The following is a 27,177-nucleotide window of genomic DNA, read 5'->3' as shown; positions in this document are numbered from 1 at the left end:
AAAAAAAAAAATATATATATATATATATATATGATTGGTTTGTTGAGCACTAAATCATCATATTAGAATGATTTCAGAAGGAACATGTGACACTGAGGACTGGAGCAATTATACTGAAAATTCAGCTTTGATCACAAAAATAATAATAAGAAGAAGAAGTTTTATTTATATAGTGCCTTTCCATAGCTCAAGGTCACGTTACATAATGCTAACAAAACATTTGCACACCCATATACACAATACAAACACATAAGGCCAAATATAGCCACATTAATAAGCTATTTTAAACCGTAATAATGTTTCACAATATCACTGTTTTACTGGATTTTGATCAAATATGCAAACAGTACTACATATCACATTAAATGACAATTGAAATATTTGAAAAGACTCTTGGAATCAATAAGAATTTGAAGCAGTAATTCAGTAGATTCAATTTTGCTAGTCACTGCAACCAAAAGAAATGCATATGTGCAATTAAAAACGTTTTTTTTTTTTCATAACTATAATTTTATTCCCTAAGAGAAAGAATTCAGTACAGTTATAGTATGATAGACAATTCCAAACTTTATTTCACAAGTGAAAATGTACACAATGGTCAAAAAAAGTCAAAACGTTAAAACCAAAGGCTATTAAAATGTGTTACACAGCAAATTAACAATAAAAGGGGAAGTCGAACTCTTTGCAGTGGGTCCCTTTCGCATTCGGTAAAGCGAATCCAATTGCTGAGCTGGAACACGAGCTGAAAGAACTCATTTGTGAGCACATTCAAAAAAAACAAGACAAACAGTCACAGCTGTGACATTCATCTTTGGTCTGAAAGTGTTTGAATCATGAAGCTTTTGGACCTCTTTTAAGGGAAAAGGATAAAAGGGATTACATTCAACAAGAGTTTCAGCAGCGCAGTGAATAAAAGAGCGACAGCAACTGATATCGAGGTAAACATCCTTTTAAAATAAACTACATTTAGGGTGAAAATAGTCTATATTGATAAATAAGAAGTTCAACCCTTGGAGCCCGGTTTGAGTGTGGTGAAGGGTTTGGTGTTCCTCAGCGATCCCGTCAGCTCCTGCAGGAATGCCACGATGTTCGAGTCCCTCTCTGACTTCCTCCCGTCGAAGATCACCACTACGGTGAAGTGCGGTTCAGGCCGTGTGAGGAAGTAGGTGCTCTGGACTTTATCGTCATAAAAGTGGACCACCTTATCCAGAGCGTTGAGTTCCGTTGAGCGGTCACTCATGATCATGATGACATTGGGCCAATGCGTGACCGGCCTTTCTCCGCCGGGAAGCGACACGATGGCCGGAAACTGGTCCACGCCTTTGGGAGCTTCACGGTAGGAGTGCGGATGGTGGTATCCGTGACCCTGGAAGCTCTCGGAGCCGCGGTTGTCAAAGACCAAGGAGACGCTCGAAGCGTCGTGCTTGCGAATGAAGGCTGAGATCTTGCCGAAGTAATCTAGGGAGGTCCGAGCCGTCAGGGTTTTCATTTCGGACTGCGACGTCTGGCGGCTCAGAGCCTCGTGGAAGTAGAAGCTAAACTTGGCTAGGAGTGTCGCTTGAAGGCGCTGGAGCCACAGGTAGAGGTGTGGCGGCTGCACAGCCTTCTGGGATTGGCCTCCGAAGAGGTGTTTCCTGGTTTCTCGTTGCCGTTCGAACACCTGACCCCACGCCTGAAGTTTGGAATGGGCGCCGTGCAGGTTGAGTAGAGACGGCAGGAAATGCCACTCTGAGATCTGCGCCTGGCATCGCAGCAGCTGCGTCAACACGTCCACCTCCACCTGGAAGCTGCTCTCGAGACGGCTCAGGATCGGATGGTGGAATCTAAAAGAAACGAAATGCCACAATATATTGAAATGGTTTAATGCAATAGTCAAATCACAAAGGTTAATTAGTGACAAGTAAGTGACGTGACATGTGGCCAAGTATGGTGACCCATACTCGGAATTAGTGCTCTGCATTTATCCCATCCAAAGTGCACACACACAGCAGTGAACACACACACACCGTGAACACACACCCGGAGCAGTGGGCAGCCATTTATGCTGCGGCGCCCGGGGAGCAGTTGGGGGTTCGGTGCCTTGCTCAAGGGCACCTCAGTCGTGGTATTGAAGGTGGGAGAGAGCGCTGTACATTCACTCCCCCCCACCTACAATCCCTGCCAGTATGAGATTCGAACCCGCAACCTTTGGTCCGACTCTCTAACCATTAGGCCACGACTTACATACACGAATTATGTAATGGGCTGCAGATTTCGAAGTGAAGCTGTGTTCTGTGCACTGTTCATTTACACGCTGTACAAAATTATTTTTATTTCTTCAATTATTCAAATGATTTTTCAGTCATTGAAAAATACATTTATTTTTCATCTACACACTGTACTGAATTATTGAATTATTTTTAATATGATTATTATTATTTTAAGTTGTAGATAAAACAAATTATTCGAGAATGTTTTACAAGAAAATAGTGTATTAGTATTTCAATTTCAGGATTAATTCAATGTTACTTGTCATTTCTTTAATTATTTATCAAATCTGCTACAATTTCTGAATGAAAAGTAAATTCTACACCAAATTTTTTTACAGTGTAAAACAAATCGAGCTCTGAGCCCATGATTTCATGTTTCAGCTCTGAGATGCTTTTTTTTGGTAAAACTATCAAATACATGATTATTTTATAGTAGTATTTTATTGTAATATTTAATATTTTAATGCAATAATAATCACATTATAAATCATTATTTTATAGTCATTAAGTGGGTCAAAAACTATGGGAATGAGGCTTATGAAAAGTGGAAAGTTTTATTAAAAATTTTTTTATTATTTTTTATTTAGAGTTTTAAGTTGGTTCTTGTAAAAAGTAACCCAAGTGTATTTTTTCAAAATTGTTCAACTCTAAAAGGATGGTGCACACTCCAAAAAAAAAAAAAAAAAAAGGGTAAAAAACAAAAGTAAAAAAGTTATTTTTTTCAGATTTGTCAAATCCTTTTAAATGCAGATGCACTCCTGAGCTAAATCAACCAACTTATTCTCAAATTATTTTTTTTCTCCAAATAAAGCTATTAAAATCATCTTGAGAAATTTCTGAATTTTTTCATAATTTTACATTTTAAATCACAATATATATTGCAGAAAAACTAAATATAGTAATACGTTTTTTCAATATCGTGGAACTCTGATATCAATATGAGACGATGTAAGAAGGTGGACGATTGTCAACATCTCTGTAATCCTGCAATCTGTGTGTCCCGTTTGTGTTTGAGCGAGCGCCGTTCTCTTTGCTCATTAGTGCCAGAGAAAGTGATGAATACTGCAGGGCGGCATAGAGCTCATTACATCTCCTGCATTCAGCAGCAGCGTGAAAATTCTTCACCCCTGACTGATCATTAATTACATGTCTTAGCAGGCAGCCGGAAAGAGAGCACGAGGAAATGACAGAGAGAGAAAGAAAAGTCAGCTTCATAAAAAAGGCGATAGAAGAGTAGTTTCTATGGCAGTTTAATTCGGCGATAACCCTGGCGCTATGAGAACATCTTCACACAACAACCAATAGTGAGAGTTTAGGGGCGGGACTATCTGTTTAACCAGCCAATGGAAGATGGGGAGTGTTTGAGGAAACCTGTTTGGAAATAATGATTTCTGCAACACAAAAATTCACATTCAAAGCATTTTCTTTGTAGGCCAGCAGACATTTGATCGAGTTCACAGCTGATTTCTCAAGGTCCACCTCTGCAGAGTCACACTGCTGGCAAAGACCAAATCTCTGCTGAGCACTTGGCTGACTGATTAATTGATCAGATAACATTTGTGAGATGACTCAACGTTTGGCATTCTTCCTTCCTTCATCTCTCTCTCTTCCTTTAGTGAAGTGCAGAGTTCACCTTGAGCAGTCAGTGGGAGCGCTCGGCTTCAGATGTCATTAACCAGGTGCTGGGCTCACATACTGCTTTATCATACATCACTTGCCCTCACACTATAACACGATTTCTGCTAGAACAAGCTTGTAATTTAACGGCCTATTTAAATAGTTTTCCACTTACATCTCTTTTTCAAGATACTGTATTTTAAAGATAATTTCATAAATCCAAATGAGCTTTAACAGATCTGACAGATTTAACAGATTATTAGAAAGGGCTTAAACAATATTTTTCAAACTTGTTCAATGAACTGTAATCAGTTATTGCACATGCGGTTGTATCTATCACCGTGTTTATGTCAGTATATATTACTATAATGTAAAAAAAAAAACTTTTAAATGTTGCACATTTTCCTTCTACAACTCCATTTGTTTATAAGCAAATTATTGGTAATTTTCTATAAAAGTTCATTTGTGATTAAAGGGTACAAAAATCTAATTAAAAATATATATTTAATAATTCATGGTATATATTATTTTTATTTTATTTAATAATTATTATTTTAATTAATAATGAAGCTGTATCCTTTAAAAAATTATTTAAAAAAACATATACATATAGAAAAAGCATATACACATGCACACAAAAATAATTTAAAGTCCATTTCTGAGTAAAGATTTTAAAAGAATTCTCATTTTAAATTACTTTTATTTTTGCTTACTTTGAGGTGGATGTGGGCTTTCATACTTTTTCTATTCCACTTGTATTGGGTGTAAAAAAAATAGTTAAAATCATTTGTTTTGCTAATAAATAAGGGGTGAATCTGAGCAAGGTGAGCCACAGCTCCCTCTGCTGTCATGGATAACACACAACAACACTGAGACCCTGGCAACACACTCACAGAATGATCCTCATAATCTAAAACCATTCTTAGGCCATTTCAGTAATATTCAAAACGACCATTGTTTTTAATAATTGTTGCTCATTGTAATGATTCAAAAACAAGTCAATGAAGCATTTGCACAGGTGTTTCTCACCTGGAACTGTACTTCTGCAGAATGCTCTCCAGCGTGCTCACGAGCTCCTCAGAGTTCACAGTCTTCTGGCTGCCCAGAGAATGCATCTTCTCGTAGAAGTCTGCGATCTCCATCCTGGCCTGCGTGAAGTGACACAGCTGCTCGGACAAATGGGGCAGGAGATCCTCCAGGTTGGGAGTGGAGCCTCCGGATGTGTGGCGGCCCATGGAGACCACCTTCCTCAGTTCGTTGTTCAGGGACGTATAGATGGTTCTGATGGAATCCTTGCGGCTGAAAAATGACTGACCACCTGCATGACACACATACATTAATGTGATGGCATTAAAACAATACAATGCAGGAGGCACCTCTAGTGTTTCAGCCTGAAAATTAATTCAGTAACAGAACACACAGATGGAGATGCATTATGTTTGACCACATGGCGCCATCTGCTGTGTTTAAATTAAATTATATTATCCGGTCATACACTGTTCAAAAAAACATTAGATTAGCTTGGTTGGTACATGTACAGCACTATCCAGTGCTTTTTTTTTTTTTTTTTTTGACTTGGACCAGGGTAATACCACGTTTTTTGGCATATTTGACACGACATTACCATGGTACATATACTACGTTTTTTTTTCTAAAAAGCCATGGTATTATTATGGCACATCAAAAAAAGCATTGTATTACCCTGGCTGGCACAATATCATCTTACCATGATATGTTGCTGAATTACTAGCATAATCACAAAGTGTTACCATTTAATACCTGCGGAAAAAAGGTAAGAAAAAAATCATGCTCTGGTAAATCAGGTTTTACATAGTCAAGTTTTACATTTAAAAAAAAAATCACATTTATGAGATACTATGTCATCATGACAAATCACAATATAATTAAAATGATGTATGATGACAAAGTCACAATCATGACAAAGGGAACTTTCAGATAACTGGAAAAATGATAAGTCATAAGTGAAAGTTATAATTAAGACAAATAATTGTATTGACATTAAATGTCAAATTTGAGGTGAAAAGTCATACCGGTAATTATGATATAATTACATTGCGTTATGAAAAAGTGTCAATTATAACATGATAAATGTTTTGTCAAATGTATAGCTTTGTTGTAATTATGAGTCCTAAATTTGACTGTCAATTTTTTAATTATGTTTAAATTATTACCCTTTTTCTCTCAATTTCGACTTTTTATTTCAGGTTTGATTATATCATATTTATGACTTGGTATCTCAATTTTTTACTTTTGATAATCATCATTTTTATCTCATAATTATGATCTGACACCTCACATTTCGAATTAATCTCAAATTATGACATCTCTAACTTTATTATAATTTCCATTTATATTTCATAATTCTGAGTTTATCTCATAATTTTGACTTTTTTTATTGTCAAAATATCGATGTCTGTAATCCATACTTATTATTTTGACTTTTATGTCATAATTTTGATTTACTAAATCCTCTTTGTGTGGCGGAAATAGGCTTCCAAATGGTAGCACCACAGTACTTTTTGACAGAATGCAGTATTGGAAACGCTGCTTTCATACCTAGTTTCTGCCCGAGGAAAGTCATGTTGTGGTAGGCTTTCTCTGCGGCGGCCAGGTGAGCGAGAGCGGCCAGCAGAGACGCCCATGTGGCCCCCGCACTCTTACTGGCGTCCTTCTCCTTCTCCACATAATCCTTCGCCCGGTCGAACCAGAACATCCCGAGCTGAGTGAAGAAACTCTCGAGCACGGCTCGCTCTTTGGGAACCGGCCGGAGCTCATCATCGGGCTGTATGTCACTCATGATGACAGGGAGAATCAGCGCAGACACACTTACAGCTGCTGTACATTCACGCTACAGCGTTATTAAACGATCGCTAAAACTGTTTGATGCGCCCGTTACGTTGTGCCCGACAGTTGCGGTCGCTGGAAAAGACCAAAATGAATCACACCATCGAAATTAAGAGATTCAAACGGGTTTCTGTTGGTAAAATGCGCATTCTTAGTGCTAAACGCCACCATGACACTTTTCAATGACAACACTACGGCACGGCAAAGGAGACAAATACATCTATATACGAAACGCGCATCCTATACAAGAATGCGCAAATGGATCAAACTTTTAATTTGAGACACTGCAGGCAAAACACTGTTTTTTTCATGCACCTGTCAAGTTTGAGATTTTGGGCATTTTGGTTTTTACATAAAGTGAATGTAAACTTCACTTTACATTTTTATTCCTGTCTGAAGGTTTTTACAGAGGGATTTGTTCATATATAATTTTATTCCCCCCAAAATTACGAAAATATATTGTTTTCAGTCTGTTCTAAGTATTTTCTGAATTATGGAGTGACAAAAATGAGATACCCAAAATTTCCTCTGTAAAAACATTTGACTCTAATATGTCAACAAAAATTAAACAAGAATTTTGAAACGGACTTTATCCAGTGTTCGGATTTTTGTACTAGAAATGTATGCAAATGAGCGCATATTTAATTAAATAATGCCTCATTTGCATATTTAAACCTAACATTTTAGAAAACTTGTAATACAACATTTTTTTGCAATTATCAATGTAATCAATCAACTAAGGCGATAAATATTAGTTAATTTTTTACCCTATTCACCTGCAGTGTCTCGCCTTAAATATAAAATATATTTTATATCTCTATATCTATTCAGTTAACCCTATTATATTGCGAATACTCTTTAAACAGTAGCATAATAAAAAATCTGTCAAACAATTGTTTTAGTCAATGATTCAAAACTATTCAGAATGCATAAGAAATGTATATACATTTGAATAGTGCATATAGGCCTACTCTTCGATTTTAAGTGTCGAATTTTGTGCCACCATTTAGATGCAGTTCAAATGTTTATATCACCGTCATATTTAAAAGGGGTCCCTTTAATTTTTCGCGTGGGCAGCAGTTGTCATGCCAGCTTCTGCCGTAAACGTCTCGCTTCGGCTTTGTTCTTTGCGACGATGACAGTCGCTTGACGGCAGACTGGGGCAGGGCTGCCTGTAAAATCCGAGATATCTGGTCGTCTGCACATCTGTCCGATAGTCCAAAGTTTATTCAAATTAATCCATCGTATCGGGCCTAATGGATCCCAATCGAATCATACAGGCTCTGAAGGGCACCATAGATCCAAATCTCAGGCTAGCGGCTGAGAATGAGCTCAACCAGGTCAGTGATCCATCAAGAAAAGTTTGTTGTTTCTTTAGGAAACAAGCACCATGAGAGCAGAGATGCCTTCAGTGAATATGCTAAATTAAGGTCTATTTAATGCATAAGGCAGGGTAATGTTTAATCCGTCTGTCTGCGTCACTATTTTATCTTTGTTTACTATTTAGATGGTTGATCAAGTACGTAATAGTTATAAGGTTGCACTTGCAAACTAGTTGCAATGCATTAGTGTGCAACAATAGAGGCAGATGCGGTCCTCTTCTGACAACCGACTAAATTATAATAATATTTGTGTCCTGTGCTTTAAGATCGGATCTGGTTTAGGTTTGATGCCAGAGAGGAAAACAATCCCATAAATCCCCTATGAATAATGTGGAATGTGCACTACAACAGAGTTTATTGGTGTGCTATACTGTGATATGACATTTTTCATTGTGTCCTCCTGATTCTGCTGCATGTAAATCACCATTGCTACGGACCACTGATGCAATTCAGTGCAATCCACACTCTGTGCAAACAAAGCGCTCCATATAAAGTCATTTCTCTTCCAGATGAACTCGTATGTGAAGAACTGAGGTGCCTGCATACAAAATCTGTGTGTGTGTTTTTTAAATTATTCAGTTCAATTAGTTTCATTATTTCATTTCAGTTTTGACATCCTTTTGGTGTTTTGTTATATTTGTTAAAGACAGAATTTATTGGAATTTTCTTACTATAAGCTATTTCATAGTTCTAAATTTAGTTATTGGCTACAGGTAGCATAAAACCAACAATTTTGTGTGATAATGTAAAATTTTGGTGTTGTACTTGTTCTTGGCCCTGAAGAAAAAAAAAACGAGAACCACAATCAAGACAGGATTGCAGACTGATAATGTTTACAAAAATCATGAATTTAAAATTGTGTTATTTTTCAGTCCTACAAGATCATCAACTTCGCCCCAACTCTGCTGCAGATCATTGTTTCGGACCAGGTGGAGTTTCCTGTGCGACAGGCAGGTAAGAGCTTTTCTCATCCTATAGCGTTTTGATGCTTTTTGTACTATAAGAAAATACTGATCAATCAAGCTGAGTGAATCTGAATGACTCAACTGAATCATTCTGGATTGAGATCTTACAATTTGTGCATTCTGATTGGATGAAATAGCCATTATGTTCTTGCTCTAGCTGCCATCTACTTGAAGAACATGGTGAGTCAGTACTGGCAGGACCGAGAGCCTACATTGGGAGAGGTGGTGTTTCCTTTCAACATCCATGAAAACGATCGCGGACAGATCCGAGAAAATATGGTGGAGGCCATTATTCGCTGTCCAGAGTCCATAAGGTGAGTCAGTTGTGCCAGTATGTCAGTTTTGGAGGTGTTATTACTTGAAAATGACTTTTCTTGTTGGTTGGCAGGGCTCAGCTGACAGTATGTTTGCGTGCCATAATAAAACACGACTTTCCTGGACGGTGGACGGGCGTAGTGGACAAAATTAACCTGTACCTGCAGTCACAGAACAGTGGGAGCTGGTATGGGAGTCTGCTCGCTCTTTATCAACTCGTCAAAAACTACGAGTGAGTGAGCCACAAGATTTTTGTCTCTCTTGAAGTCCCTTACCTGTGATATTTCACCATTTACAAATGTCATAATTGTCAACCTTCAATTTAGTAGTTCACCCAAAATGTCATTATCCTCAGGCCATCCAAGATGTAGACGAGTTTGTTTCTTCATCTGAACAGATTTGGGGAAATGAATCCTCTGCAGTGAATGGGCGCCGTCAGAATTAGAGTCCAAACAGCTGATTAAAACATAGCAATAATCCACACCCCTCCAGTCCATCAATGAATGTGAAGCGAAAAGCTGTGTGTTTGTAAGAAACAAATCCATCATTGAAACGTTTTAAATTCAAACTGTTGCGTTTAGCTAAAATACAAGTTCATAATCCATAATAACACTTCCTCAATTGAAAAAGTTCATCCCCTGTTGCCCTCTCACTTCAAAATTTACCAACATATTTGTTTTAAACTGTTTTGCACTGCTTGTAAACGGTGCTTGATCTGTGCATATTTCTCTCCTGATTCAGATGAGACTACTTTTTCACTGTACAAAGCAATATTATGGATAGAGGACTCGTATTTTAGCTGAAAGCAATGGTTTGAAGTTAAACGTCTTAATGATGGATTTGTTTTTTTATAAATACGCAGCTTTTTTGCAGCTGTAATGTTTATATCAGCAGTTTGGACTCTCATTCTGACGGCACCCATTCACTGCAGAGGATCCATTGGTGAGCAAGCGATATAATGCTAAATTTCGCCAAATCTGTTCTGATGAAGAAACTCATTTACAACTTGGTTGCCCTGAAGTTAAGCAAATTTTCAGAACTATTTTTTTAAATCAGGGGTTTTTGAAAGAGTAAATAGAAATTTGTATGAAAGTTGATCATTATGGTTCTGTGGTGGTCAGGTTTAAGAAGGCTGAGGAGCGGGACCCCCTGTTGGCTGCGATGCAGATCTTCTTGCCTCGGCTCCAGCAACTCATCACTCAACTCCTGTCTGATGCCACCTTCATCTCAGTTCTGATCCAGAAGCAAATCCTAAAGATTTTCCATGCACTTGTACAGGTGTGTTTGAACATTTCTTTCATTTGTTTACCAGGTTAGTCCCAACGGGTCCGTTCTTCGTACGTCTCTTATTTTATCCGAGATGAAATATCACATCCAAGATGATATCATCGCGCTAATCAGGATTTGGCTAATTCGGTTCGTCGAACGCACCTGTTGTTAATGATTAGTATGGCTGGATTGAGTTATCTGAGATAACTGCGCGTTCATGGGTTGGTTTAAAAGGGTCTGTGTATCGATACTCGAAACCACGATCAGCAATGCAGTGATTGGCTGGCGGCAAGACAGCAACGTAATGACATCATATAATTAATAAAGACACCTGACGAAAAACTTGACAAATTTTTGTCATGATTCCCAATTATTTATATTCACTAACTCCGGGATGAGCTTCGAAGAACCAAACAATCCAAGATCATGCCAAATCGTCAACAATCAAATCCAGCTAACTGAGTTAGCGACGTATGAAGAACGGGCCCCAGGTCAGTGCTAAGTCCCTGTTTGTGTTTGTGTCTGCAGTATTCCCTTCCACTACAGCTGATCAGTAACACAGTCATGACCTACTGGATGGAGATCCTGCGGACAGCTGTTGATCGGGACGTCCCTGCAGTAAGTTTGCCTTGCTTTTTTCACAGTTAAGATCTTATTGATAAATATGATTCCATGACTCTATGCTGAATGATTTTAAGGAAACTCTGGAAGCTGATGAGGACGATCGACCGGAACTGATCTGGTGGAAATGCAAAAAATGGGCTCTGCACATCATCACGAGAATGTTTGAGAGGTGATTAAACAAGCCAGACCACAAGCCTCATTTGTGGGCATTTATAATAGAAAGACCTTTATTGTCCCCTAATAGGAAATGCACTTTTCACAATGGCAGACTTAAAAACAGAGCAGTACCCAGTAATTAATATAATTTTTGTATTTCAATAATGTTCAATTATATTATATTATATTATATTATATTTCTTATATATTAATTGATAATTTTTGGATGATTATTTGCATTAATTTTTAAATCAAAATAATTAGTTTGTGTATACCATTTTATTTTTGTATATTTTGTATGTTTATTGTAAATTGTTATCACAATAACTTTATTATTATTATATCATTAATTGAATATTCAAATAATACTATTATTATTTGAATATTGCAGTTACTATTATTATGAGTAGTAGTATATTTCTGTGTATTATTTTGTATATTAGTGGTATATTTTGTATGATCACAGTAACTTGGAATATTATTACATTTTGTACATTAATTGTATTAATTGTTTGGCAAAATATAATGTTCTGTGTATTAGTCATATATTTTGTATAATCACAATGACTTGGATTATATTATATTATTATTTCTTATATAATTATTGTATATTTTGGATGATTATTTACATTAATATTTAAATATTTTTTGTATAATACGCATTACATTTTTAAATATTTTGTATCTTTATTGTATTTTTTGTGTCACAGTAACTGAATATTATTATTGCATGTACTATTAATTTAATATTCAAATAATACTATTATTATTTATATGCTATTATTATTATTATTAGTAGTATTTTTCTGTGTATTATATTTTGTATATTAGTGTTATATGCTATGATATTTGGATCACAATAACTTGAATTATATATTAATTTATATTATAATTTGTACATTAATTATATATTTTGTATTCAATTACTTAGAATTATATTTTTGTGTAATACATGTTGTGTATTAGTGGTAGATTTTGTATAATCTCAGTAACTATTATGTACGTTACATTATGTTATGTTATGCAATGTTACATTATATTAATTGAATTGTACTGATTTTCTATTGTCAGATATGGCAGTCCAGGAAATGTGACGAAGGAATATGTCGAGTTTGCGGACTTTTTCTTGAAGACATATGCTGTAGGAATCCAGCAGGTATGAGCAGAAATTGTCATTTGAAAAAACAAATAGTTGTGGTCCCATGGTACAGTGAGTGTATTTTCATGTTACCTGTAAGATCGCTGAGTGAAAAGCTGTTTTCCCTGCAGGTCTTGTTGAAAGTGATCGAGCAGCACAGACAGAGGCAGTACGTGAGTCCTCGTGTCCTCCAGCAGGCGCTGAGCTACATGACTCAGGGCGTCTCGCACTCGCTCACATGGAGACAGATGAAACCGCACATGCAGGTGGGAACCAGCTGAGAAACAGCATCACATGACTTCATAGAAATGATGACTTCCATACAGCGTAATATCTCTGTCTCTGCAGACTATAACTCAGGAGGTGGTGTTTCCTCTGATGTGCTATAAAGATGAAGATGAAAGACTATGGCAGGAAGACCCGTATGAGTACATCCGCATGAAATTTAGTCAGTGTGCTTTATTTATTTTTTGTCCTTATCACTTTGATCAATGCTTGCTTAATGTGCTTTTGTGGCCATTAAGTTTATTGAAGACAGCATCATTGCACTAATTTCACAGTTTCTCCTTGTCTCGCAACTCTGGAGTATTTGAGCATAAATACAAAGATGTTTTAATGCTTAGGGAGCCAAAATAGTGTTTGATTCAGCAAGATTCATTTTTGTGAATCAGTGAAATTATCAGTTCAACAATTTGTTCTCATCATCACTAGGAAACGTTTTTAATGTATTAAAATGATGTACAAAATTAAAGTAGTTATTTTAAATGAGTACATTATTATTTATTATATTGTTATTTATTTACTATATTTTAATTTGTTATTTAAAATGAAAAAGTTATTTTATTTATTTTATAACATTTATTTTTTAATATTGCTAGACTTTAACTGTTTTAATTTATGCATTAAGCATGACTACAATGGTTGTTTGGTTGATTATGTTTTTTCTGATGTATTTCAGTCAAAGCTGAAAAATATTGAGACTGGTTATTTTATTAAAAAAAATTGTGCTTTATCCATTTTTGCTTGCAAGCAGTTTAATTTCCTCTGTCAGTGAATTCAGGAATGGAAGCTGTTGTTTTTGATTGCGTAATGATCTGATTGGCTGATCTGTGTGGCTCCCTGTGTGTGTGTGTGTGTGTGTTCTGCTGTAGATATGTATGATGATCATGTGTCTCCCACCACGGCCGCTCAGACTCTATTGTGTACAGCAGCCAGGAAGAGGAAGGAGGTGAGTCCACCCTCAGACCGCTCTTGTTTACATTTACATTCCAATGAAACACTCCAGACTTTCCAAGAAACGCCTTCAGATCTGATCAGAATTACTTGCTAGAGATACTGGAGGGAAGAAGCTTTCAAGGGAAGGATTCAGAGTGATGTTTTGGGGTGCTGTTTTCTGCAGGTCACGCATTCAATTCAATTGCACATTTTAGTGGGTAAATGGGTTCTGTCATCGCCTGTGGGTTTGTGCTCTCATTATTTTTTATGTCCTTTTTATGTCCTCAGGTTTTGCCTCAGATGATGGAGTTTTGCCATCAGATCCTCATGGATCCCAACGCTGATCCCCGCAGGAAGGACGGGGCGCTGCATGTGATCGGTGCCTTGGCTCAACACTTGCTAAAGGTTCGATTTAATTAGCAAGATCTTCTGTGTTCCCAATTTAATTACCAGCTTTCTGCATTAGTGTTCCTGCTTGTCCTTGTCTTTCTGCAGAAGCGGGTGTACAGGGACCAGATGGAGCTCATGTTACAAAACTATGTGTTTCCACTGCTCAACTCTAATCTTGGCTACTTAAGGGCCCGGGTGAGTGAGTGTTTACTGCCAACCGTTATTAACTGCCAGATGACATTATTAAATGTTACTGTACTCATCAAAAAACTCATAACGCCAAAGCACTTGAAAATATGGTGAAAAATAAAAAGCCTTTATTCTCACATGGCTTACTGTATTAAGTTACTGTATAACTATTTAGTAGGGATTAGTGTTTTTTATATTATTTTTATACTATTAATAGTTTTATTACTATTTTAATTTTGTATTTTTAAATATATTTTTTTATTATGTGCTTTTGATATTTTTATTGTTTTTTTTTCTAAATGGTTTAAATTTTTCAGTTTTAGTTTTATTTCATAGTTTTAGTACTTAAACTTATTTCAGTTAACATTTCTAATTTTTGTTTAATTTATTTTACTTTATATTTTATTTTATTCATGTATTTTATTTCAATTAATAAAAATGTTTTTTTGTTTTTTTAAAATAGTTTTAGGATAGGATTTGGTCAGGATGGTCAACTAATCATCCTAACAACAGACTAGTCAGTTATTGAGTTTTTCTTTATATTTAAAGTCTTCTTAATTAAAATTTAAAGATCCTAAATCTTCTCAGAGAAGGTTTTGGCTTGATTACTAATTATTAGACTAACTGTCAGCACAATAAAAGCATTTCAGAGAAGTTGTCTACAAATTCAGTCCTCTAAAGCACCGCCGTTTCAGCCATCAAAGCACCGCGTTCTTTACAAAATCTCCAACAATAAATTTAAAGACAATTACTGTTAAATTTCAAATCGCCTTCTGTGAAAAATGCTGTTATTATGCATACTTTAAGTCTCTTTTTTTGTGAGGACTATAACAGTTATGTGTGATTGAAGTTGTTAATTAGCGTGGTTATTTGTTGGCTATCTATCATTCACCCTATTAATGGTCTGTGCTCCTAGTCCATAGTCCATTTGAATTGAATTTGAAAGCATATTTTACACAGAACTTTGGCTATCAAAACTGCATCTGTCAAGAGTCCTTCAAAGCAACACTGGTTTCCATGGAGGCGTGATTCTGGTCTTTCTGTGGTGTGTGTGTGTGTGTGTGTGTGTGTGCAGTCGTGCTGGGTGCTGCACTCGTTCAGTCCTTTGAGGTTCCATAATGAGCTGGTCCTGAGGAACGCTGTGGAGCTGGTCAAACAGAACCTGGTGGATGACAAGGAGATGCCTGTCAAAGTGGAGGCAGCCATTGCACTGCAGACGCTGGTCAGGAACCAGGAGCAAGGTTTGATCTCACACAGACTGACACACACTTAAAGTGAGACTCTATGAAACTGGAAAAGTACTGCGACTCAGACTTTGAATGTTGGTTGTTTGAGGCCTTGATTGGAAGTTTAAATTTGTTATAGACATTTTTAGTTGACTACTTGAGCAGTTTTTAGAGTGATGTGAAGTTTTGAGGGATGTAGTTTGCCAGGTTGTTGCTATGGTGTTTTAAGTGGCTGTTAAGTAGTTGCTAGGCCTTTACGGGGGTCTGTGGGCTGGTTGTTGGGGTGTGCAATATTGACAAAAAATGATATCTCAATACTATTTGGGATTTTTTTAATAACAAGGCCTGTCATGGATAAATAAACATGACACTAAAAGCGCCAGTAGGTGGCAGCAAGTGCCTGTCTTAATAAGTGATTCATTGACTTCAGATGAATGGTAGGACCCTTGCTGTCTATGGAGGATCAGAAAGCTCTCGGATTTCATCCAAATATCATAATTTGTGTTCCGAAGAAGAACGAAGGTCTTATGGGTTTGAAACGACATGCAGGTCAGAAATTAATGACAGAATTCATTTTTGGGTGAACTGTCCCTTTAACTTGTTGTTTGTTGAACTGTTGTATAAAATCAGTACAGCATTTGTGATCACTCACACTTGCTCATTCAGCAAAATGGCACTCTTGATTGTGTGATATTACTCAACTATATCATATCTTATAACTATAAAAAACAAAAACCTATACAGGGATATTTTTGGCTTTAATAACTTAAATTATAAGGGCATTCCAATTATATTGTAATTGGTTTCATCACACAGTGAATGCTTTTGGACTCTAATAATCAGCTCGCACATCGTTAAAACAACAATTATGATATTATCATAGACAATAAATAGTTGGTAGGTAGGGTGTTGCTAGGCAGTTGCGTAGGTTCATTCTCAGTTGTTGCTGGCGCGTTCTGGCTAGTTGCTTTTATGTTGCTACTGTAGCTTCTGCTTGAGCCTTACAAGGTAGTTGCAAAGCTGTTTTTACTGGATTGCTAGGGCATTTATATGCAGTTGCTAGGGTGTTTAGGGTGGTTTCTGGACAGATGAACAGTGTTACTGATAGATTAACAGACAGAATAAGAAGCTTAAATAAAATAAGAGTATGTAGGCTTTATCAAGACACAAACATAATGAAAATAAATGTGTCTGCTTTCATTTGAGAACAAAATGCAGAACACTAATGCACTTAATATGCAGCAAATTAATTTTACTAAATTAAATTAGTTTACTCTCTGTAATTGGTTTAAGAAACAATTGGATTAACCTATTTAAATCAAAGTCTGCTGTCTGCCTGTCCAGTACTTCAGTAATTTTTCCCTCTTTCCACCTTTTGTGTATTGTATGAGTGCAGCTAAGGTCTACATCCGACCCTTCATCAAGCCTGTGATGCAGGAGCTGCTGCACATCATCAAAGAAACCGAGAACAATGACCTCACCAGTGTCATTCAGAAGATGATCTGTGAATACAGCGACGAAGTGGCCGTCATTGCGGTGGATATGACACAGAACCTGGTACTGCACTCGTCTTCTCAGTTTATCGTTAAGTAAGTGTACGGTTTCATGCTAAAAGAGGTTGTTGTGCACAGGCGGAGATCTTCAGCAAGATTCTCCAGAGTGAAGAATACGAGGAAAGTGAAGATAAGACTGTGATGGCTCTCGGTATCCTCAGCACCATAGACACTATCCTCACAGTCATGGGGGACCGAAAAGAGGTTTGGATTTTTAGCATGAGAAGAAAACACTACTGTTTTTTTCCGATATATTTGGGAAATAAATGAATACTTTTATTCAGCATGGACTGATCGATATATATATATACGTAATTAGTCAAAAGTGACAGCAAAGACAGTTATAACATTTAAAATGCTACTGTTTCAAATAAATGCTGTTATTAGAATGATTTATGAAGATCATGTGAGACTGAAGACTGCAGTAATGACTGCTGAAAATTCAGTTTTGCCATTACAGAAATAAATTACATTTTAAAATGTATTCAACTAGAAAACAGTTATTTTAAATTGTAATAATATTTAACAGTATTACCGTTTTTACTGTATTTTTGGTCAAATAAATTCAGCCTTCATGAGCATAAGAGACTTCTTTCAAAAATAATTTAAAAATCTTATTGACCCCAAATTTTTAAATGATAATGTTCATTACTGGTATATCAGCTTGCAATAATAATAATAATTTTTATTACTATTTTTTGTTTGTTTGTTTGTTTGTTTGAGGCTGAGTACCTTTGTTAAGCATTCCAAAAAAAGTCAGTTCTGCATTGGATTCATTTTTGGTGGAAAACAAATGTTAAATAAAATTGTTGCACATATTTCAGAATTATGCAAAAATTATTATACACTCTTGCATACAAATATAATATTTATATGAAAAAAAATATCCTGGCTGCTTGTTTCCGTATAATGAAAGTGAATGAACTGCATTTTTTCATACACTTGGATTAATTCCAAGTTGTTGTTTTTTTAAGTCATGCACTAACTTTGTACAAGGAATGGACTGAAATGTCAGATTCATGAACAAATTGTTCTTTTGACTCATGTCTTTTAAATAAATATGTTTATCCAATTCACAAAACTGGTCTGAATGATTTGTTCGCAAATTGGCCTGATGAGAATGATCATGTTTGGGTGAAAGGTCTCTTTAAATTGCATCAAAGTTTGTTTGAACATGTTGTGATGTTTCTGAAAACAGAAGTGAGGTTGATATATTTCCCCTCTTTCTCTATTTCTATCAATCTTAGATCAGTCAACAGCTGGAGGGAATATGCCTGCAGGTGATCGGTCTTGTCCTCCAGAAACCCATCATAGGTATGGCAGGTGTGTGTGTGAGACACTATTTTCTATTTCAAGATTATTTTTTATAGATTTTTGCATTAATATGAAATGTTTCAGTGACATCTCATAAATTACGTTAAATAATTTGAAAGACATCCCCATTAAGATTCTTAAGGCGCATTCACAGTGATACATACAGTGATATGATGCCCCAATTACCAATGGGAGTGAAAACAGAAGAGATACGGTTACCTTCTGTAGTTGCTTGTCAAAACTCCAGCAATTTAATCGCTGTCAGTTTGAAATCCCCCTTAAAAAATGCACCATTTGACCACTTGGTGGAGCTTGGAATTACAATTTCAATATCAATACTTTTTAATTATGCAAAATATATATCCTTTTGACTGTCCTCAAAACATCATGTCTCTGTTTAAGAGGCGATCGGTCACATTCTCTCTGTCTTTTTCAGAGTTTTATGAGGAGATCTTGTCGCTGGCGTTTGGACTCACCTGTTATTCCATCTCCCCTCAGATGTGGCAGCTGTTGGGGGTCCTGTACGACGTCTTCCAGCATGACTGCTTTGACTACTTCACAGGTCTCAGACACGCATGTAGCTCAGATACTTCACCTGTGGTGTAAAACACAGCCGAGAGCCAAGCTCAGACTTGATCTCTCCGCTCCACCTTAAACTATAAATCATGTCATGATTGAACTAGGTTGAAAGAGTCATTAAGTTGATGGATGTGCGTATTTACGTGAGTCATTTGAAAATGATCGTGGCGATATTGAGTACTTGGTTAATGATGTGATTTACTACCTTGTTGATGCAGATATGATGCCCCTCTTGCACAATTATGTTACTGTGGACACAAATATGCTGCTGTCAGACCCCAAATACCTGGAGGTCATTTACACCATGTGCAAAAAGGTCTTACTATGCATTTCCTCTATTAAATTATTCCATTTAAAGTGTATTTTATGTCATTCTTCCATATGCATTCGACATTTGAACTTTTGACCTCTCATCCCCCAGGTCCTAACTAGTGATGCTGGGGAAGACCCAGAATGCCATGCTGCTAAACTTCTAGAGGTCATTATATTACAGTGTCGTGGACGTGGCATTGACCAGGTTAGTTGTGTGTGGATGTTGATATGTATATGCAAATTTAGGTGTGTTTTGTCATGTTTATTTTGTGTGTCAGGACCGGTGTTATTTTTTTTTTATATACCATTTTAGTTTTTATTAATATTTGAAATTAAAATGTTCAATTTTAGTTAAATTTTTTGTGGTTTTGTTACATTCTTTTATTGTTACTATTTTTTTTAATTAGTTTTTGTGTCCCTTTCTCTCTCTCTCTCTCTCTCTATATATATATATATATATATATATTTGTTTGTAATTTGTAATTTTGTTATTTTATAATTGTTTTATGAATTTTTGTGTCATTTTAAAAAAGTAAATCAAAAATACTCTCTTATTTCATTTTTTTTGTTGTTTTAGGTCAGTTCAGTTTAGATTACTTATTGATTCATTGATTCATTTATTTATTTATTCATAGTTAGTAATTGTAGTGGTTCAAATTAAATTTATTTCAGTTTGTTGCCATGGCAATATTTAAAATTTTTAGTTTAGATTACGTTTTTTCTATAAATTTGTTTTATTTTTGTAATTTTTAGTAGTGCTTTGATTAGTTTGTGCTATTTTTTTTTAAAGGTAATAATAAATTATATTATTTTTATTTAATTCTAATAAATGCTTCGGTTCTTGTTCAGTTTTTTTTATTATTATTTATTTATTTATAGTTAGTAATTTTAGTGCTTTAACTATTTTATATATGTATATGTTTTTTTCCGTTTTATTTCAATAACCAAATATGTTTTAAATGGTTTTAGTTTAAAGAAACCATAATAGCCGTGATCAGTATGCTTTAAAAGTGACAGCTAATTGATTAATGTTGTGTTTTGCTGGTTTAATGAGCAATATCAAATGTGCACATTAATGTAACATAAAATCTGGTGCCTTTTGTGTTTGTTAGTGTATCCCTTTGTTTGTGGAGGCCGTGTTGGAGCGGTTAACACGAGGTGTGAAGTCCAGCGAGCTCCGCACCATGTGTCTACAGGTGGTAATCGCAGCTCTGTACTACAACCCCACCCTACTGATACACACACTGGAGAACATCTGCTTCCCACACAGCCCAGAACCAATCACAGCGCAGTTCATCAACCAGTGGATGAACGACACAGAGCTCTTCTTAGGGTAAGGCTGTTTGCACAGGAAATACCTTAAGTTTGGTCACATGCACTTTATTAACGGAGATTGATTTAGATTAAACACATTTGTTTGTATTTATGCTGATATGGCAGCTGTTTCTGACAGGGATGTACACTGTTTAAAACTAACTTTGGAATGGTTTTAAATATCTGTTAAATTCCGGAATTTGAATTGTAGTAGTAAAGTAAACTGAATTAGAATTTTGAATTTGAGAAAATAGAATTATATAACTACTGGATATATAGTTTGAAATAATAACTGCCATCTTTTTAGTATGAATTATAAACATGTTAACACTCCATATGTGGAGTATTCCCAGAAACATTTAAATTCCGATTACAATTCAATTCTGATTAATTTTTGCATTCTGATTGATTGTTTGCCAATTCTGGTTAACGAGTGTCACTGCCATTCTTTTAGTTCTCTTAGAAATCTTTACTTCCCTTTAAATGAACTATATTGATCAAATTATATTTGATCAAACTACATATTTAATTTTATAATTATATGATTGCTTGTTGTTGTTTATTGTTGTTTACCACAGACTACATGATCGTAAGATGTGCATCATTGGGCTGAGTGTTTTGATGGAGCTGCCCAGCCGCCCTGCGGTCCTGGAGGAAGTTGCAGGCCAGATCGTTCCCTCCATCCTCCTCCTCTTCCTGGGTTTAAAGCACATCTATGCCACCCGAGTGCTCAACAAACCAGAGCCGCTCACCAGAGCTCAAGGCACAGAGGAGGAAGAGAATGGTGAGATTGTGTGTGTCTGAGAGACATTCTTAAGCATTTCACTTGCAGAGTGTTTACTGTCTGTACCTTTAAGACTTCTATATGGAAATGACCTCGTTTACACACAGAACCCTTAGAGGTACCATAGCAATTGCTCTAATTAAACAAGGGTCACAGGAGAGTGGAAATTGTCTTGACTAAAAACCTTGACTAGTGCAACAAATTACTTTTAGGGAAACAAAAAATGCTTAATTATATATAAAATAGCTGCTTTAACAGAAGAACACAGCAAATACAATATAATTATGTATGTAGTGACCTATTGAGTCCAGTGTTTGTTGTTGCTTTTGGTGGTCTGTATGGTTATATTAATCTCACAGTTTCATCAAGTCCTTGTCTCACTTCACCTCAGGTAAACTTAATCCCTGCACAGGAAGTACTATTTCTGGCATATATAGCTTCAGGTTGGTCTTTAGTCATCAGGGTTTACGGACGACTGAGAACTGATTGTATCTCTCTACCAGGGCCCCGGAGACATGGGAAATGGAGGAACGACTTGTGCATGTTAGTTTAACATGATTCTGAACCTTTGGGCTTCGAGCACTTGACTCAGATGAATTAAATAGATCTTCACGACCCTACACCCCTGACCTGAATTCTGACAACATCATACAGTTGGAGTTATGGATTTATTGCTAATATGATGCTGGTTTCTGTGAAACACAGACATCAGCTGCATGCGGGATTGCATATTTCCAGTATGCTCTCAATGTTTGGGCTTAGTTTGTTTTGAAGAGGCAACTATGCAGTATTGCATTTAAAGGGTTAGTTCACCCAAAAATGAAAATTAGGCTGCGTTTTACTCACCCCCGAGGCATCCTAGGTGTATATGACTTTCTTCTTTCAGACGAATCCAGTCGGAGTTATGTTAAAAATGGTCTTTGATCTTTCAAGCTGTTTAATGCCACTCAGTGGGTGTTGCATTGCTTCAGTCCAAAAGAACTTAAATAAAAATCGCCCATCCATTAAAAAAAGTGTCTCACACGGCTCCGGGGGGTGAACAAAGGCCTTCTGTAGCGAATTGATGCGTTTTTGTAAGAAAAATATCCATATTCAAAACGTAATAATCACTTGAATCTAGCTTTCGCTCACTGTTGTAAACAGAAGCAGTTCCGGGGGAATGATGTACGAGGTCGGCTTTGCGCATGCGCCGCTCAGAAGTGAGTGGCATTAAACAGCTTGAAAGCTCAAAGACAATTTTTAATATAACTCCAACTGGATTCGTCTGAAAGAAGACAGTCATATACACCTAGGATGCCTCATGGGTGAGTAAAACGCAGCCTAATTTTCATTTTTGGGTGAACTAACCCTTTAAGTATAAATCGTACCAAATTTAGTGAGAGGTTTATGCCTAAATTAAGAAAAAATGAGTTTTATTTAAAAGAGATTCTCTGAAAACGAGCCTTAAAGGGATAGTTTACCCAAAAATGAAACTTTTGTCATCGTTTACTCATTCTCAAGTTGTTCCAAACCTGTATGAATGTCTTTATTCTGCTGTACACAAAAGGTGTTTTGAAAAATGTTGGTAACCAAGCAGTTTCTGGTCCCCATTGACTTCCATAGTATAGAAAAAAAACCGCCATGGAATTCAATGGTTGCCCACATTCTTCAAAATATCTTCTTTTGTTCAGCATTTTTGGAATAACTTGAGGATGAACAAATGATGACAACATTTTAATTCAAATAAAAATGACAGAATTTTTTAAATGAAAGTTTCGTCATCATTCACTCATCATTTTTAACACAAAAGCAAACAAGCAGTTGACGGTAGCCACTGGCTTATATAGTACGGAGAAAAAAAAAAGTACTATGGAAGTCGATGGCTACCTGCAATTGTTTGGTTACCAACATTCTTCGAATTATCTTTTACCTCCATTGCTTCTTCCAGTGTTTACTTTGGTTTGTGACACACTAATAATCGTAATTTGGTGTACTTTATACTGCGAAAAATATGCAAATTTGTATGTAGCTATTGTTTCATTGTAAACCAAAAATATATAAATTCCAAAATGTTTCTCCAAAGGCTTTTTTCGCTTTGTTCTGTTGGGACCGGTAGTGTGAGATTCAAACACTGGAAATGTCTATTTTTAGAAGTGACCTTTACTTCAACAAGATCCAGACTACATCACCAAGCCCCTCCTCTTCACTACTCTGGAAATGTACTACTCTGAGTTTGGAAATTCATCATGTCTGTTTTCCAGAGGAGATTCCTAGCGATGAGGATGAGGTCGGACAGAAAGGGGTGGCCCTGCAGTCGTCGGGCGCTCCCACTGGGAATGACAATGAAGATGAAGATGATGAGGACAATGATGAATACTGGGATGATGAAGGTCTGGAGGGGACCCCATTAGAGGAGTACAGTACACCACTGGACTATGACAACGGAGAGGATGAATATCAGTTCTTCACCGCCTCCCTGCTCCGTATGCACATTTTTTTTGTTAATCATTAATTACATATGTCACACTATGCCATATTTGCATAGAACAGCCCCACCCACTTCTCGTTTGTCCAAAATCTGGCTTCATATCGATGAATATTAAATAAATGGGTAGTCCATGCATAATATGTCCATACACTTGTTTTAGACAACATCAAGATTTAGGTTTAAAATTTATGAAGTAAATTGCATAAAAATGTATGCATTTTTTTGGTCTGCACTAGTTCATTTGAAGCAGTCATGTAGTGTAGTAAATTGTTTAATGTTGTAGTTTCGGAATTAAATTGGTCGTAGAAAATTGCATTCATAATAAATATTTAATTAATAATTAAAAATTGTGTATTGCATTTCACACTGCAGGGCACGTCAACTCCCCAGATGTCAAATAAGTTCACTGTAATTTTTTTTCCCTTTGCTCTATATCAGTATTGATTTTAAGACTCAATATTTGTTTAATTATTTATTTATCTAACTGTGGGATAAATATTTATATTTTTAAATTTTTTCCTGGTCATCATTTCATCACATTTTCCACAAGTTTTAATAATCTTTTTTTACTTAATTAATTTGAAATGATCCTATAGTTTGGCAAATTCATTTTTAAAATGTATAATAATTCTGCGATATAGTTTCTTAATTAACATGGTCATTAAAATTGCATGCATCTTTTTTCTTTGCAAAAAGAAAAACATTTTATATTATTAATTTATTTAAACACCAACATAAATTGATGTTCAACAATTGTCCACAAGTGCAGCACCAGTAATTGGAATAATTTCCTGTTGCAGGTGTTCAGAGTTCAGATGCAGGCTGGTATCAGTCCCTCACATCACCTCTAAGCGAAGACCAGAGGAAACAACTGCAGGAGATCTATAACCTTGCCCAGCAGAGGAGGAGCGCAGGAGTCAAGGGACTGTGGTAAGTGTGACCTTTTCAAAGATGTGGATCGGTGGTTCACAACAACTAGAAGCAGCACATCAGCGTTAACTGCTTTAAGACTCCACAGAAAGCATGGCTTTCCCTGGCATGTTTATCTTGTACAAATATTCTATATACACTACTGTTTAAAATTTAAGATTTAATTATGTTTCTGTAAGAAGTCTCTTATGCTCCTCAAGGCTGCATTTATTTGATCAAAAATACAGTATAACAGTAAAATATTACACAGTGACAGCACTATTAAATTAGTATTGCATATCTATTTCAGTCTCGCCTAAAAGTTCTGCCTCTATTTATGGTTTATGATTTTGAGCTTTCGAATGGTTGGGACATTAATTGAAACAGTGATGTGTATGATTGACAGCGTTTGAAATAAAAAACGGCAACATTAGCATAGTACTCAGTGACACAGATGAAGTATTTAAAAGCATTTGTCGTCACTCTAGCACATTTAACATTCACATTACATTATTTATCTGTCTGAAGACTGCTGTTGTTACTTCAAACACTTGAAATAATGCAAGATTGTTTCATCGTCTCTCTGTAGAGATGTTCCAGTTGCAGGTTGGAGATACCTGACACTTTGGATTTGGATCTGTACAGAGTTCTGACACCGAAAACAGCTTAAACTCTGGAGACTAGAGACATCTCGGTCAGGATGGATGGGATCTTTAACCCAGGACCCAAAGCAAGCTCTTCAGATCCATGACTTTTAATAGGAACACTGAGACATCGTCAAAACTGGTCAGAAAGGCCCCAGTGAAGTCGAAGAGGTTACTCTGGGTCACCCCTTCCCTGAAGCTGTGTGTGTGTGTCTGCGCATCTGTACAGAATTATGGGTGTTTGTGCATGTGTGCAGAGGGGTGTGTGTATTTGAATGTTATATATTCTGTTTCTCTCAGTTTCTCCTCCATTTGCAATGAGTCAGTAAGAAACTCGACCTAGGCAGTGAGGTGAGACATGTCAAGACAAGCCAGAGAGAGACAGACGGACACCGCTTCAGACTGACACACAGATGGAGGGATTTGTGGTGTTGGTCAGTGCCTTCAGAGATATGTAGGCATTTTTCTGCCCAAACAGATCATGTGCACTGGCTAAATGTCAGAAGGACGATGTTTATAGCTGTCATATGTTTGTATGTTTCAGAGTTTGTTTTTGTAACAGTCCGTTTTCAGAATTAACTTAAGTCATAAAAGTTAATATAACACTATTCATTTGCAGTTTTTTTTTTTTTGAATGGTTATGCAGTCATGTAATCATTGATTTGTGTGTATTTTCCAGATCATATTATTTAGCATATTTAGCCGGATTGTATTTCATCCCAAAATCAAAAGAGAACTTGAAGAAATTATATCGTACATTTTATTTTAAGAAAATGAAATATATTTTAGTACCATTATGATTTTTTAAATATAATTTTCCAACAATTAAGCACATTTTGCACAAAATTCTTTATTGCAATATGTGAAATTTCTTTATTTTTTTCATATTTTTAGTTATATATAAATATCATTGTTATTTGCTAGAAATTATATTTTATAGAATTTAAATTTTTAAAATGTATTTTTTTTAAATGTATTTTGTTATTATATATATATATATATATTTTTTTTTTTACATTTTTGTTCCAATAAATGTATTCCATAAATGTACATATAAATATTTTATATTCAGTACTTCAGATATTACCATGATTTATGGTTACAAATTATGCATTTTTAAATTTATGCACAATTTAAATAATATAATTTATTATTTTTTCTTTGTTGCTTCTGCTACTGACAGTTGGTGGAAGGTGTTTAAATGTGCTTAATTGTCATGGAAATTATTTCACAATGCAAAAAAGCACCATCAGCAGTCGGTTTCACTGTTCAATCTGGTTGCAAGAGCAATTTGACTGTAGGGAGCGGAGCCACCAGATGTATTTAAACAGCCCCCCCAGAAGGGTAATTTTAACATTTCTTGCATAAAATCATGTTTAGCCAGATGTTCACCCATCATTGAATCTTTAAAAGTGCATTTATCATCATGATTCATTATCCCTGTCTTCATGTTCCATTAGCAAGTCCAAACCCAGAGCACTTTGCTTATGACTTGTTCTGCGTGGAAGCACAGGTCACGGTCAAGGCAGTGCAATCATTGTGTGAAATATCCCACAGCTCTTTATTGATTTCCTGCCTGCGCGCTCTCTCTCTCTCTCTCTCATTCGCTCCATAATTTGCATTTATCTTTCTCTTTTTTTCTTGTGTTCTCATTCTCTCCTCCAAAATTTCACCTTGGTAGCCATAGTTTCTGCCAAAATA

The 27,177-nt window shown here is 36.0% G+C and overlaps 2 protein-coding genes across 4 annotated transcripts; one reads left to right on the top strand and one right to left on the bottom strand.

Annotated features, from left to right (window-relative positions):
• Positions 1-636: 636 nt before the first annotated feature.
• On the bottom strand, positions 637-6,926 carry LOC107726025 (UPF0536 protein C12orf66 homolog). Of its 2 annotated transcripts, none has more exons than XM_016535487.1 (3): positions 6,444-6,926; positions 4,896-5,184; positions 637-1,823 (listed from the first exon to the last, which is right to left on the bottom strand). In XM_016535487.1, exons 1-3 carry the CDS (start codon positions 6,682-6,684, stop codon positions 1,004-1,006), a joined length of 1,350 nt encoding a protein of 449 aa, XP_016390973.1. In that variant the 5' UTR covers positions 6,685-6,926; the 3' UTR covers positions 637-1,003. The 2 variants fall into 2 exon arrangements, with proteins under 2 accessions (XP_016390973.1, XP_016390974.1); XM_016535488.1 differs by lacking the exon at positions 6,444-6,926 and adding an exon at positions 5,593-5,654.
• A 940-nt stretch (positions 6,927-7,866) lies between these two features.
• ipo8 (importin 8) lies at positions 7,867-26,076 on the top strand. 2 transcript variants are annotated; one of them, XM_016535530.1, is made up of 25 exons: positions 7,867-8,071; positions 8,986-9,067; positions 9,236-9,392; positions 9,467-9,625; positions 10,515-10,671; positions 11,191-11,280; positions 11,361-11,455; positions 12,514-12,598; positions 12,712-12,846; positions 12,929-13,028; positions 13,732-13,808; positions 14,084-14,200; positions 14,291-14,380; positions 15,450-15,615; positions 16,997-17,157; positions 17,232-17,357; positions 18,401-18,467; positions 18,904-19,029; positions 19,265-19,362; positions 19,468-19,563; positions 20,471-20,691; positions 21,251-21,456; positions 23,697-23,918; positions 24,724-24,853; positions 25,422-26,076. In XM_016535530.1, coding segments are annotated over exons 1-25 (3,048 nt in total). In that variant the 5' UTR covers positions 7,867-7,987; the 3' UTR covers positions 25,423-26,076. The 2 variants fall into 2 exon arrangements, with proteins under 2 accessions (XP_016391016.1, XP_016391015.1); XM_016535529.1 differs by having other exon boundaries at positions 18,401-18,476.
• Positions 26,077-27,177: the final 1,101 nt, after the last annotated feature.

This window comes from Sinocyclocheilus rhinocerous, unplaced genomic scaffold, assembly GCF_001515625.1.
Source record: "Sinocyclocheilus rhinocerous isolate Xijiao unplaced genomic scaffold, SAMN03320098_v1.1 scaffold395, whole genome shotgun sequence".
In the NCBI taxonomy this organism is placed as follows: Eukaryota; Metazoa; Chordata; class Actinopteri; order Cypriniformes; family Cyprinidae; genus Sinocyclocheilus; species Sinocyclocheilus rhinocerous.
Note: the sequence above shows the minus strand (reverse complement) of the source record. Positions and strands in the feature narration are given on the sequence as shown.